This window comes from Phocoena sinus, chromosome 1 (genome assembly GCF_008692025.1).
Source record: "Phocoena sinus isolate mPhoSin1 chromosome 1, mPhoSin1.pri, whole genome shotgun sequence".
In the NCBI taxonomy this organism is placed as follows: Eukaryota; Metazoa; Chordata; class Mammalia; order Artiodactyla; family Phocoenidae; genus Phocoena; species Phocoena sinus.
In genome coordinates, this window is record NC_045763.1 from 23,033,128 (window position 1) to 23,053,479 (window position 20,352).

The 20,352-nt window shown below is 47.1% G+C and overlaps 1 protein-coding gene and 1 non-coding gene across 2 annotated transcripts in view; both read right to left on the reverse strand.

Annotated features, from left to right (window-relative positions):
- Window positions 1-15,901, reverse strand: part of MECR (mitochondrial trans-2-enoyl-CoA reductase) — a 30,748-nt gene extending 14,847 nt beyond the window's left edge. The window contains exons 1-3 of the mRNA XM_032605686.1: window positions 15,682-15,901; window positions 1,986-2,083; window positions 1,389-1,520 (exon numbers count right to left, since the gene is read on the reverse strand). Coding sequence (XP_032461577.1) covers window positions 1,389-1,520; window positions 1,986-2,083; window positions 15,682-15,857 — 406 coding nt within the window. The 5' untranslated portion in view covers window positions 15,858-15,901. The remainder of the gene's footprint in view (window positions 1-1,388; window positions 1,521-1,985; window positions 2,084-15,681) is intronic.
- On the reverse strand, window positions 14,048-14,151 carry LOC116745160. Its single transcript, XR_004347301.1, has one exon. It is a non-coding gene; the product is annotated as a U6 spliceosomal RNA (small nuclear RNA).
- Window positions 15,902-20,352: the final 4,451 nt, after the last annotated feature.

Here is a 20,352-nt window from a genome sequence, read left to right on the forward strand (position 1 = left end):
CATGCTTCTTTGTTTGCTCTCAGGATGATGTAAACCTCAGGCTGCTGGTGGCCATCTATGAAAGGTATATATCAGAGTGGGTCTGAATCTTACCTCCACCACTTATTGGCTGGGTGACCTTGGGCAAATTGCTTAATCCTTTACATTTACTGTAGTCTCATCTGCATAATGGGAATGGTAACAGTATCTACATCATGTTGTGGGAATGACTGAGTAAATATAGGGAAAGTGCTTACAACAGTGCCTGGTACAAACGGAGTGGTCAATATTTGTTGCTGTTCCTATATCACTGTGTGGGGAGATCCCATTGGAGAGCTAATGAGAATAAGAGAAAGAGGTCTCATAGCATTGGTGTTTCTGGATCCAGCTGTGCCTGAAGCCTTCCATCTCTTGCACTTCCCAGTTCCACAAACCAATTAACTTCTTTTCTGATAAAACAAGTTTGAGTTGACTCTCTGCAAGTTATAACCCAAAGGGTCCTCCCATTGGAGTGTAGCGGGAAAAACGGAGGAGACAAGGGTCCAAGGGGCTCTCCTTTTAGTTAGCTGTTTGCATTTGGACAAGGGCTTCTTCTTAGGTTTCAGTTCCTCGTATGTCCAATGGGGTGAGGTAATGTTTGTACCTCAAAAACGACCAAGTACGAAAACACAAATCTCAGCAAAGACTCTTTACCACATGTCACAGAAAACCCTAACTCTCAGCATGGCTTTCGCAGGGCCTTCCCCAGGCGGCCCCACCTGCTCTGTAACCTCCCCTTCACTTTTCCAGTCTTCTCTCACATGCTCATCCTCTGCTGTGGCTACACTGGGTTCTCCTCCATTTCCCAAACTCACCCTTGTGTCTTTGCTCATTTCGTTTCCTCTAAATGCCACAATTTGCAGCACATCTCTACCTACCAAAATTCATCCATCAAAGGTCCCTTCCAATGAAGCCTCCTCCATGAAGCCCTGATCCTTCCTTAAGACTGTGTCTCTCTCACACGGAGTCGCCAGAAGTACCCTCTGCTTCTTGTGAACTTGCAGCACTCCCTTTATGGAGGTTGCTGGTTTGGAGATTACCTCAATTAGATTTTACCCTCCTGGAGGGAAGGGGCTGTCTTATTTGATTCCCCATTGCGCCCTCCATTCCCTAGGGATGTAGGGATTCAGAGACTCATAGCTCCGATCAACATGCGTCCACAGTGATGAGAGCAGGTGTATCACTTCCTGAGCAAAAGAAACAGAACTGCCGCTCTCCTGGTCCAGCTTCCACCCCCACTGGAGGTGGGTATATGGACTTAATAATAAACCCTGTGCTGCTTACTTACAGAGACAACGAACGGACGTGTATCTCGCGGGTGAGATAGGATCTGAAACAACAAAAAGCTGCAAACACCTGGAGAAACTCACCCAAACCAGCATTCGCTGGAATCACCCAGTCTCCTGGCTTCACCCTGGTCACACTGCTGCCCACTGCTACGACCTGTCCAACACCTTCATTCCCTCCAACAGCAGGCAGCTTGGGAAGGAGGCCATAATTTCCTAAGGGAGAAGAGCACAGAGCATCATCCAGTGAACCTTGGGCAGTGAAAGAGCATGGACTTTGGAGTCAGACAGACCTCAGCCTGTTCTGGCCTCTGCCTCTGACCAGCTGTGTAACTAACCAACCTCTCTGAGCCCGAGCTTCTTCATCTGTAAAGGGGGATAATACTCCTCAGCTTCATGGTTATTATGAAGATTAGATAAGATAATGTAGGAAATGAGCCCAGCATATCGCACACTTCACAAGGGTTGGTTTGCTCCCCGTTGGCAATCTTCCTAACTCAAAAAGCCTCACATTCCAGGGAGGGGAGGCCAGAGAGGGCTCACACGGCCTGTAGACGGCTCATCTGGAGAACAGCTGCTGCTAATCACAGGAATTTCACACCCACACCTGGGGAGGAATGAAACCGAGGTGGCGGCTAAGCAAAAAAGCCAATTAACATAAGCCACAGAAACCAAGGTTACCTTGGATCATATTAATGTCAGATGGATTGACAGGGGCTGCCAGCATCTTCACATGGACGTCTGATCCACCCACAGCAGCCAGCTCCAGGTTCTTCAGTCTAAGCACAAAGCCAGAGAGAGATGTTCATGTCAGCCAGGCTAGCCAGGGAGTCTTTTGCTCAAATCATCTCCCCAAAGTAGGTCAGGCAGCAACATTTTTGAGCTGCCATTGTGCGCCCAGGAATTAGGGTTGTTAAGAAAGAGAGGAGCTGTAAGGAATTAGTACAGGACACAGAGTAATGCTCATTAACTGCAAATGGAAAGTCCCTAGTGACCTTTCCACTCCACCACCCACTCTAGCGCAGAAAATAGCTAAAACTCCTTTGGACATTGTTTAGTAGTGGTTAGCGATGCTAAGAATCACCTGGTATACTAATATTATGGATTCTCAGGCCCCTGGGCTGACCTACTGAATCAGAATCTCTAGATAAGGGGCACCCCAAGTGGTGAGGGAAATAGAGATGGCCCATGGAGTTGGGAAAGAACTCCCTGGGTGACTGTGGTTCACCCCCTGGAAGGATGTCCCTTCTGTTTGAGGATCTGGTCTGTCAGAAAGGATGCTGGATGGAGAGCTGCGGGCCTCAGGTGTGAAACTCCATCACAGGATGGCTGCATCACTGCAGGCAGGTTTCTTCCCTGCTCTAGGCCTTCGTTTCTCCATTTGTAAAATGGGGGTGATGCCACCCTCACCCCCACTTGCATTTGATCACTTCCAAGAGCTCTTCCCATTTCAAACCTGGGTGGTAACTCAGAGTACTCACAGTGGGTGTGCTGTAGACATCAGGGGACTAACGTCTTTATCCACTGGAATGTTGGTTAATGGGTAAAACCTGCCCAGTGGCACTGCCCATGTGCTGCTTTTTTTTTTTTTTAATAAAAGGAGACCTTCCAACCAGAAAGGACTGATCAGTGTATTAGACCAATGGATCCTCATGACTTTTAATTATCAGAGATTCCTTTTCTGTCTCTCTCCATACCTCTGAGACTTCATGTTTGCAGTGCTTTTCTCTGCCCAAATGTACTTGTTAATAATTCTCCTTATTTTTACTCACCAAAGGCAGATATAAAAGCCAACCAGAGGTTCTTAGCATTAGGCAACAGTGTCACTGCACTAAGCTGATGTAATTCCACCCACTTCCTGCTGAAATCTGATCTTTTAATTATACCTGAGGCTCCACTTGGGGTAAAAGTGTGATTTCTAAGAAATCGCTTGTACTAAGTAGTAATAATTGTGACAGGCATTTGTGAGGTGTTTATTATACACCAGGTATAACACACCTGTGCTAAGGGCTTTAAACACATAATCTAAGATGTAACACCCCTGTGATGAAAGTATGACTATTCCCATTCTATCAAGCAGGCAATGAAGGCTCCGCAGTGTAAGAGAATTGGTCAGGGTGGGGCTTATCCACTTTAAGAGTTGGCTCTCTTACTTACCTTGCTCTAAACCAGTACCTGAAATGAGCATGGGAATCCCTCTGACTGCCTACGAGGACCCCTGGGGACCCAACCTGGGAATCCCTGTACTGGATTATGACCAAAGTAAGGGAGGCCATGCTTTACCATGATTGAGAAACAGCTGCAAAAAACCAAAATAAAAACACTCTCTACAGAAAATGGTTAACTAGGAAGGAGTTGATGACCAGGGCAGAGAGAATACAGAAAGGGCTTTTTTTTCCCTTTCAGGTTAAGTATTAAGGAATGTATGTTTCTGTTTTTGTTTTTTTGCGGTACGCAGGCCTCTCACTGTTGTGGCCTCTCCCGTTGCGGAGCACAGGCTCCGGACGCGCAGGATCAGCGGCCATGGCTCACGGGACCAGGCGCTCCGCGGCATGTGGGATCCTCCTGGGCGGGGGCACGAACCCGTGTCCCCTGCACCGGCAGGTGGACTCTCAACCACTGCGCCACCAGGGAAGCCCGGAATGTATGTATATATACATAGCTGGAGGAGGGAGAGTCCTCGTAATAATAATAACTACTGTTTGAGCATGTACCAGTCAGGCACGCAGCTGAGTGCTTTCCGTGTGAGCTTTCATATTATTCTGATTTTACAGCGGTGGAACAAAGGCGCAATAAATAACTTGTTTCAGGCCACCAAAAGTCTAAGTTGCTGATATGGTTTGAACCTGGCAGTCTGACGCTAGAGAAGCCGGCTGGTGAAGGGCTGACCCCACACCACGCAGAGGGCTGCAAGAGAAGCCTGGAGTAGTGGGTAGCCTTGACCATTGCTGGGCCTGCTTGGGGAGCTGGGGGCCAGGGGGAGGGCTCCACAGCCTCTCCACCAGGATAAGGAGGGAGGCGTCAGCCCAGACGGCACTGTTTCTCTGTGAACACATATGTAAGTCTGCCCTCCAGAGAAAAATCCTGCCCAGAGCAAATGGATTGTGGACTAGCTGCCCCTTTATATCATCTGTACTGCTTCTCTCTTGCAGTTTGACAGATAATCAGAGTTTTTCTGTAAGCTGACAGAGTCCACGTGCTCAAGCTACTTAAAGACATTTTTTTCCTGCACATTTTCTACACGCTCTTCCCTCAGCCCAGAATTCCTTTTCCACAGCTTCTCTGCAAAGTGAGAAATTGAACTCACCCTTTAGGACCTGGCTGAAATTTTACTTCCCCTAAAGCATCTTTTTTTTTTTTGTCATGATATATTATTTATTTATTTTAACATCTTTATTGGGGTATAATTGCTTTACAATGGTGTGTTAGTTTCTGCTTTATAACAAAGTGAATCAGTTATACATATACATATGTTCCCATATCTCTTCCCTCTTGCGTCTCCCTCCCTCCCACCCTCCCTATCCCACCCCTCCAGGCGGTCACAAAGCACCCAGCCGGTCACAAAGCACCCAGCCGATATCCCTGTGCCATGCGGCTGCTTCCCACTAGCTGTCTACCTTACGTTTGTTAGTGTGTACATGTCCATGACTCTCTCTCGCCCTGTCACAGCTCACCCTTCCCCCTCCCCATATCCTCAAGTCCGTTCTCCAGTAGGTCTGTGTCTTTATTCCTGTCTTACCCCTAGGTTCTTCATGACATTTTTTTTTTCTTCTTAAATTCCATATACATGTGTTAGCATACGGTATTTGTCTTTTTCTTTCTGACTTACTTCACTCTGCATGACAGACTCTAGGTCTACCCACCTCTTTACAAATAGCTCAATTTCATTTCTTTTTATGGCTGAGTAATATTTCATTGTATATATGTGCCACATCTTCTTTATCCATTCATCCGATGATGGGCACTTAGGTTGTTTCCATCTCCGGGCTATTGTAAATAGAGCTGCAATGAACATTTTGGTACATGACTCTTTTTGAATTTTGGTTTTCTCAGGGTATATGCCCAGTAGTGGGATTGCTGGGTCATATGGTAGTTCCATTTGTAGTTTTTTAAGGAACCTCCATACTGTTCTCCATAGTGGCTGTACCAATTCACGCTCCCACCAGCAGTGCAAGAGTGTTCCCTTTTCTCCACACCCTCTCCAGCATTTATTGTTTCTAGATTTTTTGATGATGGCCATTCTGACTGGTGTGAAATGATATCTCATTGTAGTTTTGACTTGCATTTCTCTAATGATTAATGATGTTGAGCATTCTTTCATGTGTTTGTTGGCAGTCTGTATATCTTCTTTGGAGAAATGTCTATTTAGGTCTTCTGCCCATTTTTGGATTGGGTTGTTTGTTTTTTTGTCCCCTAAAGCATCTTTTGACTCTCTTCTTGGCCCTGAAAAAAATCACTTGCTCCACCCTCAGTGCTCCCATTACACAGATGGGGGTGACTATGCCATTTAAGACCATCTAGTTTATGAAGTCTTTTCATACATTTTCTTCAACTGATCACAAAGCATAAATTAACATTCCTTTTCCAACTCCTGGGGCCGGATGTCCTCCAGAGTTCAGGCCCGTGTGTTAGCTGCACCTCTCCCTGGGGGATAGGCAGCACTCCCATCAGACACATTGTTCCTGAAGCAAAAAGTAGGAATATTCACACTACGTGGGTTGAACAGTGACCGTATAAAAACTTCACTCCAGATTAGGTTTTGCCTCCAAATGAGTTATGAAAAAACAAAACTGCTAGTTTTCAGAGCTTTCTGGATTTTGGAGTGCAGATATGACTTCGGATTTGAATCCAGGTCTTTCAGACTCAGTTCAGGGTACTTTTTACTTCTCACTGAGTTTTAAAGTCAGAATGTGTGTTGTCTCCCTACTAGGCTGTAAGCTCACGGAGGGCAGAAAACTTTTAGTCTTAACTCAGTGTTCAGTACAGCATCTGGGACCACAACAGTGCTGGAGAATGCTTCTTAAAGAAATTGTCCCATTTTCCTCTTTAGTGAGAAAATCTGGTGCAAAAGCGACAGTCAGGGAGTCAGGGGAGGGGCTCACACCCCAAGGACTTAGCTATTGAGGCTGGTACTTGCTCTCCCTGGTCCTGGGCTGTTTAGGAAAATACCGCTGAACGATGGGTACAAATAAAAACGGAGATTATCCTTAAGGGAGTTCAATCTAAGCAAAAACCCACGCCTCGTTTCCTCACAGGAGTGCAGATCAAATCTGCAGTACGTTTGTAATTCTTAAAAATCTAGATGGCCGTGGTCAGGATAAGAATACAGGTAGCTCTCAGTTCATAGATGAAGGGTAGAACATGGATTTGGAGTGAAACAGGTAGTCCTGGGTGTGAATCCTACCTCAGTCATTGACCAGCTAGCTGAACCTCACAGTACTCATCTGTGGAATGGGAGAACACTAGAAGTCAGCTCATGGATTAGGTGAGTTAATGGACATAAAGCACTTGCTAGAGTACCTGATACACAGTAGATGCTGAAGAAATGTTAGCTGTTGTCAGAGGTGGGACTATCCAAGGAAACCTTTGAAACAGCTGGCTATACCTCTGAAAAAAATCAATGAATCACTCAAAGGAAGACGGCAACTTTTCGGAAAATTCAAGTAAATTTAATTAAACAAATATTTATCAACAGTCCTACTAAGTGCCAGGGACTGTGCCAAGGGCTTTAAAGATGAAAAAAATAGTATCTCCTGCCCAGGAGACTGATGGCGTGGGGACTCACATGTGGAAACACTGGGAGGGCGCTTGTAGTGCTAAAGCCAACTGAGTGTGTGACCAGCCGGAGGGATAGCAAAGGGTTACCAAAGGGACTTCGGAAGGTGTGATATCTTAGCTGAAGCTTGAAGGATAAACAGGAGCTTATGGGGTGGACTGAGAGAAACGAAGGATTTCCTGCCAGAGGGAATGGTAAAGAATCTGACCTGATGGTAGGCCAGGCACAGGTGCAGTCTAGGTTGGAGTTGTGGGAATGGAGAGAAGGATCTGATAACCTGGAATCTCTTAAATAAAAAGTGGCATTGATATCACTTGGCGACTGACTCCATGGGGGTGGCTGGGGAGTCTTTGATGGCTCCCAGGCTTGGGCAACTGGATGTTGAGATAGGAGGAAAGAAGAGTGGCTTGGAGTGGGGAGGAAGGTGTCACATCTGAAGCCTGAAGCAGGTGGCCTGCAGTACGGAATGAAGCAGAGGGTGCTCTGCACTGGACACACAGGTGAGTCAGCTGCGTGTAGGTGGAGTCTAGGATGGTGGATAAACTCATTCTGGGTGGTCTGGCTGGACAATTAAAGCTCCAGACACTGTGCTTAGCGTTCATATACTAGATGCTGTTGAGTCCTCAAATTGTCTGGAGGGTGTCGTCACCCCAATTTTCAGATGGGAACTGAAGCTCAGAGAAGTTAAGTAACTTGCCCAAGGTTAAGCTGTTAGTAAGTGGCAAGACTTGATCTTAAGCTTGACTCCAAAGCTCAGACTGTCGAACACTAAGCCGGCATCCCCTACACTGTGTGTGTGGAATCTCTGTCCTGGGAGATATTAATAGGTATTCCCTGGGGTCCAATACTTTTGGGAAACGCTGCCTACTAAACTCCCTTTATAAGATTCAAACTGCACATTACAGTCATAAAGGCTCTGAGAAGTCCTGCAGTAAAGAAACCCACGTGGCTTTGTGTAACCCAGAGTTTCCAGAGTTAACTCAGCTGAAAACACTTCCCTCACAGCACGCTGAGTACCCCAGACAGCAGTTTGAAAAGTGCTGCACTGGGCTGCAGCCTGCTCCCAGTTCTCTTCTTTGTCTTCTGGGAGCCTAGCTGCTCTGCACCAGCTGAAATTCACAGAAGTGGGAGGGAAGGGGAGTGGGGCAGGAGACGGAAAGTTGAAGCTGCAGACAGAGGTGGGTGAGGGCGGGGACAGGCCTGACACAGGCTGCTTGCGCAGGGGGAGGTGTGTTGGTCCAGCTGCGTCTCACCAGGAAGACCAGCCCCAGCCTGCCCCACGGAATGCCATCAATACTAGACACTGCCGTTCCTGCAGACAGTTCTAACAGTGTCGTCAAGGATACCATTCTGCCGAGACAGGAAGGAAAACCGGGCCGAGTCTGAATTCCAGAGTTGGACCTCGGGTGTAATGATAGCAATTTCTTCCTTGTTTTTTTTTGCTTTAAACTCACCAAAGGAACTGGTGGCTGTGTTATGGAGTGCAAAGGAGGCACCCAAACACAGCCTGGCTGGATCTCAAGACACTTTCCCAAGACTGTTCAGTCCCTTCCCGTGTGAGTAGTGGCGCCACGCGACTCGGAGGGATGCCTCTGCCTTCATTCGACAGATCCCACACTGGATAAGGTCACAATGGCTCCTTTGAGGCAAAGGCTGTACACCTGTGATGCCATATGAACTACAAGGGAGACAAAAGCAGGCAGAAGAAAGAGCCTTTTGAGAGGGGGGAAAAAGAGGCCAGTACTCTGGGGCCTGGCTCAGTTATGCTGGCCGTGTAAGGCGGGCATCAGCCAGCTCTGCTAAGATATCTTTCCTGCCTTCCGCATTTAATTAGCAACCATTTGTACTTATCTTGCATCTTCCACTCAATCACCTCAAAGTGGTCCCTCGTCATTTTGCACAGGAAGAGTTGTCATGGGCCACGGAGACTTTCTCCTCTGCTCATTACAGAGCCAAGAATGTGCGTTCCATCACAGAGCTCTGGGGGCAGGTAGCTGATGTCTTACGTGGCTCTCCCGGGTCTGTCTGCAGTCCCCGTGGTCACAAACAAGCCGCCTTCTGTGATTTAGTGAAGTGCTGGGCATTTGATTAATCGTTAATAAGCAGGGCACAACCGGGCAACTGTGGAGGAAGCAGGGGATGCTGGTGGCCACAGCTGGGGGGCTTCTCATGCAGTCCTGGGCTCTCTGCCTCTCCCGGGCAAAGCTCACGGGTTCTGTGTTTCTTCGTGGTGTGCGGACACTCCCGCTTTCCTCCCTGCGCCTCTTCCGGGTTCTCTGCCTCCAAGTCATCTTGCCTTCCCACCATTCAGGACTTTTTGTTCTGTAGCACAATCGCTTTGAATGCAAGGGAATCAGAGACAGATGGCAACTTGTGCAAGTTTCTACCCAGGGTTGGCAAAGAAACCCTCTCCCTACCCTCTCAATCTCCTACTTCCCTCAACTAAGATTACCAGAAAGGTTGCAAGCCCCATAATATTCTACATCTGCTAACATCAGGAAACTTGCGTGAAGGGAGCTGCACAGAGCCTGTTGCTTCGTCTGCTGAGGCCTAACTCTCCTTGCTGCCTCAGAGAGCACGACTGGGCCACAGCAGGGGGCAGAGGCCCTGCCTGCAGCTGCTTTTCTCTTTCATGGGTAGAACGATGACCATGCAGCCCCTGCCTGCTGGGCCTCTGATTGTGTAACTAACCAATGGCAAAGGGGGCCCTTGGTGAAATCTTGTGCCCAGGACCCCTTATTTCAAGTCACATCGTTGCTCCCTGGAGCAAACACTGGCGAGCAGGCAGTCCAACACCTGCTTCAGCTTCACAGACTTGTCAGAGCTGGACAATTGTTGGATCAGAGGACTCAAGCCTCAGAACCATTTCCACGGCTGCAGGATAATGTTGAGAAGGGTGCTGAGGCCCCATCTTGTCTTGGCAGGAAAAAGTGTTGTTTGGGGAGAATGAGGCAAAGAGGTGTGTAGGTTTTGAGGTACATAGAAAAGGGAGCTGTGAAGATTTGTCACTGGCACAGAAGACAGGGCGGGGGGATGGCACGCATTCCCATGTTTCCGGCTGCTGACCTTGGTCAACCCCTTTCTTTTATCAAAAAACAAATGAAAAGAATGGAATAGTACAGGGAACGATATTCAGTATCCTGTAATAATCTATAATGAAAAAGAATATGAAAAAGAATATGTAGATATAACTGAATCACTTTGCTGTATACCAGAAACTAACACAACACTGTAAATCAACTATACTTCAATAACCCCCCCCAAACAAAACAAAACAACAACAACAAAAAAAAAAAACTGAAAAGAATGGAGACTTGAGTGATGTCCTCATTCTAACAATGGGTGGCGTGGGTGGGACTACAAGCCAGGCCAGTGCTCTTGCAGGTAGTCCCCAATGACACACCTTGAGCCACAGATTAGCCTCATGTTATCTTTGTTTTTCCTTCTCTAAAATGAAGACCCTTCCCACGGCATCCAGGGTGGGAAAGACCTGGAATCACACAAGCATGCTTGCAGGAGCTGCTAGGAGAGGGCCGGATGATAAGAACTTCCTCCCAGACACTCTGCACGTTGGAAAGCCCTGGTCTACGGTGCAATCCCTCAGAGGTGTGCTGCCAAGTTTCACCCTCAGAGGAAAGAATGAGGAAAAGAGGGTAGAAGGGCTGGGGCCCAAACCCGGCTGCGTCATGTGAAGTCAAGAGGGAAGGTAATGTAACGGTGTCACAGGATGTGAAATCCAGCTTGAGTCTGAATCCTGCGACTTCAGGCTCTTCCCTTCTGAGCCTGTTTCCACAGATTCCTCCCTCAGAGATCACATATGAGGGCGCCCAACAAATATTCCTTACTCAGACACACCACATTTTCTCTTCCCTCTGGGCTTCTGCCCATGCAGGTTCTTCTACTTTCCCTCCTTGTATATGGCTCAGCTGATCTTCTGGGGGACTCAACTTAGATCTCATGTCTTCAGAGAAAGCGTTCTGACCACCCCGAGGGGGTAGGGTCGGGTGCTCATCTTCTGGGTGTCCACAGACTCTAAACATAGATATCATAGCACTTACCCCCTGGATCATCTCCTGGACTAGAACGTGACCTCCTTGAGGGAAAAGGCCACAGATTATCAATCTCTGCGCCTTCAGCACCTAGTGCTCAGTAGGCCCTTGAAGAGTAAATGCTGGTTCACATGGTAGGTGCACAATGAGTTCTGTCCTCTCCTCCATTCATGACCACAGAAAATAGCTCCAGGAGACAAACAAGCAAACAAATCCCAGTTCTTAGGGTGCCAAACCAGAATGCTAAATTTTCCTTCAAAATACTGTAATTCTGGTTTAAAAACCGAGTCATTTGCACAGAGTTTTGGTTTTAAACACTGACATCAACTGTAAAAAAGAAGAAATCCCCTGAGAGTAAACAGTGCCCTACAGTGAGAACTCACCACCTATACACCTGGGTCCCCATCACATGCTCCCCCAAATTCCATCTGGCTAAGACAGAAAGGGTATTTGTCCGAAGGTTTCACAGCTTCATTTCATTCTGTGCTAGCAGCAGGCAGGTGAGAAAGCCATGATGACTAGGATGCTGTTTTATGAAAGTGTCAGGATCCTGAAAAGGGGACGAGACAGAGGACAGCACTCCTACCATCTTCCCTGGGGGTGGGGAGGGGGCTGTGCTTCCTATGAAGAGCAGAGACTTGGGGTCAGCTGAATGACCTAGAATTTTCCCTTCTCTTCTGACCTATCTTCTTCCCAGTATTATACTCCATCTCATGCTCAAAAAACATTTACGATGACTGTCATTGTTTCTTCAGGCCTATGTCTATATCGTGGACCTTTAGTAAAGAAGGGACATCCTAGTTGTATGATCTTGGGCGAGTGACTTTCAAGTGTCTTGAGCCTCAGTTCTCTTATCTGTAAAATGGTGATAGCAATGAGCAAACTGGGTTACTGTGATTTTTATTTATTTTTAAAATTTAATTTTAAAAAATAAATTTATTTATTCTATTTATTTATTTTTGGCTGCGCTGGGTCTTTGTTGCTGCACGCGGGCTTTCTCTAGTTGCGGTGAGTGGGGGCTACTCTTCGTTGTGGTGCGCGGGCTTCTCTTGTTGCGGAGCACAGGCTCTAGGTGCATGGGCTTCAGTAGTTGTGGCTCACGGGCTCAGTAGTTGTGGCACACGGGCTTAGTTGCTCTGTGGCATGTGGGATCTTCCCGGATCAGGGCTTGAACCCGTGTCCTCTGCATTGGCAGGCGGATTCTTAACCACTGCACTACCAGGGAAGCCCCTACTGTGATTCTTAAAATCCATAATATACGTGGAGAACTTAGCCCAATGCCTGCCTCATGGTAGGTACACAATAAATGAGAGCTGTTTTTACTACAAGACCCAGAGAATATCAAGTTCTAAAACGGGACTTCCAGGAACAAAAGGAAAGAGGACATTGGAGTTTCTTGGAATTATGTCATAGAGAATCCAGAACTCTGCATGAGGGCTGATGGTCACGGGAACCTCTGAAAGTTCTGGAATGTTTGTAATTCTCCCATCTTTGTAATTTTCTCCTGCAGTCTTGCTTCATTTAGGTCAGCAGTTCAATTCTTTACATGAAAAAGGCCCAACTGCTTATTTAGGGGATTCATTTTGGGCATAAAAGAAAGAAACTCTAAGAGACCAAAGGAAAAGGCCTTAGTAGAGAACAGCTGGAATGTCTGGGGCCAAGTGGAATGGAGAGAGCGACATTCAGAATGTTGACACAAGAACAGGAGGTCCCTGGAGGCCTCATTCTGAGGAGTTCTGCAACCTCTCAGATCTGAGCAGACTCTTTCTCCTTCCCTCCCTGCTGTTCCCAGAGCTCCGCCCACAGTGCAAGTATCGCAAACCACAGCAGGTCGGGGAATACTCTGCTCAGACTCCGCTCAGACACCATGACCCCACCTGGTGTAACCTGACACATCCACTCACCAGGATGTTTAAAGGACACCTGATTCTTTCTGTGACAGCGTGGTTACCCTAAACCACCTAAGACATGACTACAAAGAAGAGAATCCCAGCCTCTGGCCTCAGTCCACACACGATCAAGTCAGGTCACCTGAATCTGGGTCAGGAGGGAAAGCTGCCCTTCAGGGGCAGAGAGAATTACTGCGTACCTGACAATCCGTATCCACAGGGCAATGGTTTTCAACCCTGGCCTAGGCATCAGAGTCACTTGGAGAGCTTTAAAAACTCAGATGTTTAGGGCTGTTCTAGACCCGCTACGTACCTCGGGAGTGGCACCTGGGAACACATAGTTTCCCTAAGTGCCACAGGTGACTGAGATGTGAGGCCAAGCTTGAATACAATGCTTTGTGGAAGTATCATGTCTTGAACTTCCTGGAAATTATCGGGGTCCCACACAAGGAGACAAGCTGTCTTTCTTCCCTAAGTGGCATCTGCAACCAGACCGGTCTCTTCTAGCTTCCCTGACTCTCCAAGGGGAGGGAATCATTCAGGAGGCAGCTGCACTCAGCTGCCTAACCTTCCCAGGCCTTTTCTCAGGGTCCCTGCACATTGGAGACGCCTTCCTCATCACCACAGAACTCAATAAAAGGTGCCCTTATTACAGAAATTAGATTCAGATTCAACAAACGTTTTTGCAGCTCCTATTTTGTGGCAGGTCCTGCACCAGACGCATAAATGACAAGCCTGTGAGAGAGGCACTACACCGTTCCTGTTTGGGGTGCACTCTTGGAAAAGGAGTGTTCATCAGAACGTTACCAACTCATTACAGCAATCCTCAGGGAGTTGTCTTCCCAACATGGTGATTTATTACCTATGATCAACATACAAATTGGGGTTTATTGACTGACGTGTCTTCTCAACATTCTTTTCAATTGCTCTAATGGTGGATGTGGCTAGGCTGAGTGCATGACTGTGAAATTATCTGAGGCTTAACCCCTTTGGCTGTCAAAACCCCTAGCTTGTATTTTTTTTTTAAGTAAAAATATGGAACACTTCACAAATTTGCATGTCATCCTTGCGCAGGGACCATGCTAATCTCTGTATCGTTCCAATTTTAGTATATGTGCTGCTGAAGCCAGCACTCTAGCCTGTATTTTTTTTTAAAAAATAGATTTATTTATTTATGGCTGTGTTGGGTCTTCTTTGCTGTGTGCGGGCTCCTCATTGTGGTGGCTTCTCTTGTTGTAGAGCACGGACTTCAGTAGTTGTGGCACGCGGGCTCAGTAGTTGTGGTGCACAGGCTCTAGAGCGCAGGCTCAGTAGTTGTGGCGCATGGGCTTAGTTGCTCCGCGGCATGTGGGATCTTCCCGGACCAGGGCTCAAACCCGTGTCCCCTGCATTGGCAGGCGGATTCTTAACCACTGCGCCACCAGGGAAGCCCTCTAGCCTGTATTTTAATCATGAAAATAACTCCTTGTTGGCCTGACCTTTGGAAAACAATCAAACCATTTGCTGGGAATCAAAGAGTTGGAAATAAGGGGCTGCAAGAGAGTATGCAGGTGCTTTCTGCCGAAGAGCATTCCTTTTATTGCAGCTGATTAGCACTATGAGCTATGACTACATTGTCTCCATTTTTAAATGTGATGAAACCGAGGCTTAGAGAATCTCAGTAACTTGCCAAACACACACAGCTAGGGCAGGGAGGCAAGGATTTGACCCCAGGTCTTCTGATTCCAGACCCATGCTTTTGCCCTAGCGCCACTAGTGACCCTACTAGCTCTTTTGAATGACTATAATCGCTTATGTGCAGATTTATAATCGTTGAAAATTCACATAGTTTTTATGAGCCACATGTGAAAATCATGGGTTAAGATCCAACAGAATTTTAGGACATAATCAAAAGTAACAAGGGCTGAGTGACTTGTCCAAGATCAAACAGCTACTAAGAGGCTGAGCCTGTATTTGACCTTAGGTCTGTATGGCTCCAAAATAGGATCTCTTTTTAACTAAAGGCACATGCGCAGTGGAGAGGAAATCACACGAGACAGGCCTCAGAAGCCATGGATCTCTGTCTCTGTTCCAATCTTTATTAGCTATATCACTTTGGACATGTCCCCTGCCTTCTGTAAAATGGAAACAATGATCTCTGACCTACTTTCTGAGATGTGAAGATCCAAATGAACGAAAAAGTTCTGAAAATTCCTTCCATAATATAATAGAGCGTAGGAACTCACGTAGGCCAGTCAAACAGACCTGGGTTCAAAAATTCCGACTCTGCCACTTACTGGCTTGTGTGACCTTGGAAAAGTGATTTTACTTCCCATGCTTCCATTTTCTCATCTGCAAAACGGGGCTAAATCAAGTACCTTCTCCAAAAGGTTGTTGTGACGATTAAATGAGAGCATCCATTTACACAGGGCTTGCCCGACACACAGTACAGGATCAATGAACGTCAGCCATTACTACAATTATAACTGTGCCTCTCGGGTTTTCAACTTCCAAGCAACGACTTTCTGAGCTACCACACACGCCCTGGGCTACAGTTTCGGTCCTATTCGCTGCCTTCCTCCTCGGGACTTGTCCCTCCCTTTCCAGCCCCCATTTTCCACAGCCCATCTTAAAACCCTCCAGGAACCCGAGCTCCCTTGCCCCATTTCGGCGCGGTGTCTTACTCGACGACCTTGGCTGGGTCCCCGTGGTGCCCATAGACCAGCGCCCGGACCCGGGAGGGCTCGGCAGATGCGGAGAAGGCGGCGGCAGCAGGCCGCCGGCGGCGCAACGCGGGGAACAGCCGCCGCCGCGGCTGAGCCGGGGTTCGCGCCCAGCAGAGCGCCCCGCAGACCCACATGCTCCCTCCGGTTAACTGAGAGCCGGACGCTGTGAGATACGTCATCTTCCAGCGACCTCGCGTCTGCGCCCCGCCCCGTCGCGTGACCACGCCCTTTGCTCCTTTTAGAAGGCCGTCCCCTTCCTCCGCGGTCCGCGCGGTGGCGCTTGGTGAGACTGACTGGGGAGCGAGGCCTGGTCGGTGGAGGGACTCAAGGGAGTCTCGGAGATTCTGAGCCTGCCAGAGTTGAACTCCTAACAAGGAGCGTCTGATGCTGGCCTAAGGCTGTGTCTATGGTCTGCGATTGGTGTTTGACTTGGAGGGGAAGACATTTCACCTTCTCTGGCCTCAGTTTCTCCTCCCCACCATTTGAGCGTTCACTCTGCCAGGCCCTTTAAGGCATTATCTCATTTAATCCCCGCTGTCTTCTGCTAGCATAGGGTGGCAAAGCTTACTTCGCTACACCAAGTAGAGTGGATGTATGTAAGCTGCTATAGAGGCAAGAGTACTGCGTTTGGAGTTAGAAGATTTAGGTTCACATCCTAGACTCCCCACTTCTTACCTTGGCCATCTCAGGCAAGTGACTGAAACTGAGTCAGTTTTCTCATCGGGGCTAATATACTTCTTTCAAGATTGTTGTAAGAATTGGATAGAACAGCAGAATAATGTTGTCGTGGACCGGATAGCACATTGTAAAATGCCAAGTGTGCTCAGATTACAAGGGAGGAATCATAAGGAGAGCCCCCTCTCAGAATGCTCAGGGTGCAGTAGGATTGAATGGGACAATGGGTAAAAAGGTGTAGCCCAAGAAAGATGCCAGATCATATTATTAGTGGAAGGAAGACATGAGCGTAACTAACACCCCAGTTGAATATTAGGACATGACAGAGGGCACTGCTGGAGTCTGAAGGAGAGAGGTGTTTTGGGATTGGGGTGGGGGTGGGCACCCTTGGAGGGAGTGCTGTTGGAGCTGGTCCTGTGACTCAAAATCTTCAATATGCATGAAACTCACCTGAGGTCTCATCTCAGACCTACTGAGTTAGAATCTTGGGGAGGGGTCCAGGAATCTACATTTCTTAGAAGCTCTCAAGAATATTCTGATGGAGGTGGCCTGGGGAACAAACTTGAGAAACACTGAATCAGGACTTCAAAGGATAAGGAAGAATTCCTTTCATTGGACTTTATTGACCCCAAACTTGCCAACTTAGAGCCTTTCCTCTGAGGAAGAAAAAATGTCATGATGAAGAGTGCACGTGCTGCGTTCTAGCCAACTTGGCTTTGAGTCCTGGCTCTGCCACTGGACTTGGACAAGTCCATTTGATCTTGGACAAGTCACCTGGCCTCTCTGTGTTTCCACTTCCTTACCTGTAAAAGGAAGGAAATAATAGTATCTGATTCAAGGCTGTTGTGAGATATTATTCACTTGAAGCATTTAGCACAATGTTTGGCACATGAAAGCATTTGATAAATGTTCCTGGGGGTTATTGTAAAGATTAAATGAGAAACATCATATGTAAAACATCTAGACTGGCTCATAGTACATGCTTAAAAAGTGTTTGTACTTATTTTTATTATTAGAGAAAGTTGGTGTTCCATGGTGGGAGAAAGACTTGGTCCCACAATACACACACACACACACACACAAATACCCAGTCTTGCCTGTCTTCTGTTTTCACAGTGACCCACAGTTCTACTTCTGTTGGAAGACTCCCTAGGTGACATTGAGCTGTTGACATTATCTTCTATACTAAATCGTTTCCTCTGAAGTTCCTGGGCATCTTAGCCAGGAAGCGTGGAGAATTACCCAGCAGGTCTTCCTCTTTGGGGGCTGGACTTAGTCCCCTGTCCATCCTGATAGGCCCAGGACATCAGCTCTCGGTCGAACTGTGTCAACAACCTTCTTCCTGAGATTCTCTCCCTTATTTTTCCCTCCCCACTTCCTTCTTTCTCAGGCTTCCAGAATGACTTTTTTTTTTCCTAACAGAAAGACCAGATTTTGTCTTTCCCTTGCTTAAAGTCCTTCCATGATTCCTCAATACTCAGGGAGAACCATAAACTACAGTTCTTTGTAGAACACTGTGAACTGTTGATATATTAAACTTGTAAATAAAACTATGATTCTGTGCTAATTCTAACATTCTCTCACACTACTAACACGTTCTAAATTCTTCAGAAAAATATATGGAGGAAAAACACCTTAAAATGACAACAAAAACTTTTCTACTCATTGTAATTAATCTACCTTCTTGCAAATTAGAAAAATATGGCTGTGGTTTTAATTCAACAGTAGGATGCCTCAGCTTGGCTTGAGGAACACCAGGGTTGCTGCAGGGGCACAGTTTGAGAACCACTGAGTGAAAGGTTCAGGCCCAATTGTCCTGGCCTTGCATTTAAGACCCTTTGTACCCCAACTTCCATACTGTCTTTATCTCCTGCTATTGGGCCATGTAGAGACTATGATGCAACCATACCTGACACCCACCTTTCCCAGTACTTCCATGTCTTGTGCCTTTATTCAGTCTGCTCCTTCTGCCTGAAATGCTCTTCCCTGCCTTGCCTGTCTAGGAAACTCCAGGTTCAGATATCCCTTCTTTGATGTTGTTTTCCACTCCCTCAGCCTGAGTTAACCCCTGCTGCCTTTGTGTTTTCTTTGGACTGGTGTTATGACCTTTAGGACATCGTCTCTTATTTATTTATGTGCCATTTCCCCCTCCAGGCAAGAGTGGGGCCATGTTTAGCACATCTCCATGACACCAGCACCCAATATGGGGCCTGGCACAGGGTAGGTGTCATGAATATTCCATGAGTTGAAAGTGATTGAGTTTCCTCATGGCCTGGCCCTGTCTGTGGTGCCATCTCCTTTTCCCTAGATTTGGGCCAGTGACTCCAGGCCAAGACTTTCTGTCTCCCTTCCTTCTTCTCTCAAGGATTATAGAAGCTTGTGGCCTTTTTCAAGTGGAGCAGAATGTTCTCTTTTCATCTGTCCATCTGTTACTCGTGTTCCTTTTCTCCCTCCATCACAGTCTCTGCCCATAGTCTTCCCCTGCACAAAGAGCAGAGGGCTGTGGAATCAGTCTGATCTAGGTCTGAGCTCTGAGCCCACCATCTACTAGCTGTGTGACCTTGGGGAAGTGCCTTATGCTTTCTGAGCCTCAGTTTCCACATCGCCCCAAATAGGACCAATGGTAAACTCCTGCCATGAGGCTCCTGCAAGAGTCCTCTGGGAACAGCAGCATCCTTGGTTGTTTCTTTTTTTCATCAGATGTTTCTCCTTGAGTTTCCTTTTCTGGATGATCCTTCCTGTCTCTTCTCTGCATGTTTGCTATTGGTCTCTCCCCCTAAAATGTAGGCTTCATGAAGGCAAGAACCGTGTCTACATTCATTCATTTATCTAATCATCCATTCAATATTTATTGAGTGCTGAGTACATGCCAGATACCAAGCAGTGGGATATAAGAGAGAGTCCTTGCCCTTAGGGGGCTCATGTTGTAGAGGTGCAGACACATAATGAATATGTCATATAGTAGGTACTCTGTTTCAAACTACAAGAATTCCCTTCCCCCTTACTGTTTCTCTCCCCCATTTCTCTAGTATATTACTGTCTCACACACCAGAGAATTTGCTTTTTTTGGTTGTTTATTGTTCTTGTCTTTCCATTGGAATATAAGCTCCGTGAGGGTAGGGGTTTTTGTCTGTTTTATGTCTCCACTTCGGCTTAGAGTAAGTGTTGAACAGATGAATCAGTACCCAGTGTTCGTTGATTTGTTCCGTATGGAAGACGGGTCTCAGCTTCTGTTCAGTTCAAGCCAGATGTGGCCTGGATTCAAATCTTGGTGCTGCTGTGTACTGTGCATAACCTTGGAAAAGTCACTTCCTTTCTCTGTACCTTAATTTTCCCAACTGTGTAATGAGAATAACAGTGGTGGGGATTAAATGAGTCTATGTGGGTGAAGCACATAGAAGGTGCCTGGTCTTATGTACTAATGGACAACTAGTTTGTGGTCATTGTACAAGAGCTTACACTGGGAAGATGCCCAAATGGACTTAAGCTGTGTATCCAGGGGATAGACTAGAATCAATGAGAGTCAGTGAGGGGGGCAGATTTCATGGCATAAAGAGGAAGAACTTTTTGAAAGCCAGCATTGCAAGGAGAAATTGCTGAATCCACTATTACAGTTGGAGACTTCAACATCTCTCTGTCAGAAATGAACATAGGACTTCCCTGGTGGTGCAGTGGTTGAGAATCCACCTGCTGATGCAGGGGACATGGGTTTGAGCCCTGGTCTGGGAGGATCCCACGTGCTGTGGAGCAACTAAGCCCGTGCGCCACAACTACTGAGCCTGCGCTCTAGAGCCCATGAGTCACAACTACTGAAGCTCTCATGCCACAACTACTGAAGCCCACATGCCACAGCTACTGAAGCCTGCACGCCAGAGCCCACGCTCCGCAACAAGAGAAGCCACCGCAAGGTGAAGCCCGTGCACCGCAACGAAGAGTAGCCCCCACTCGCCGCAA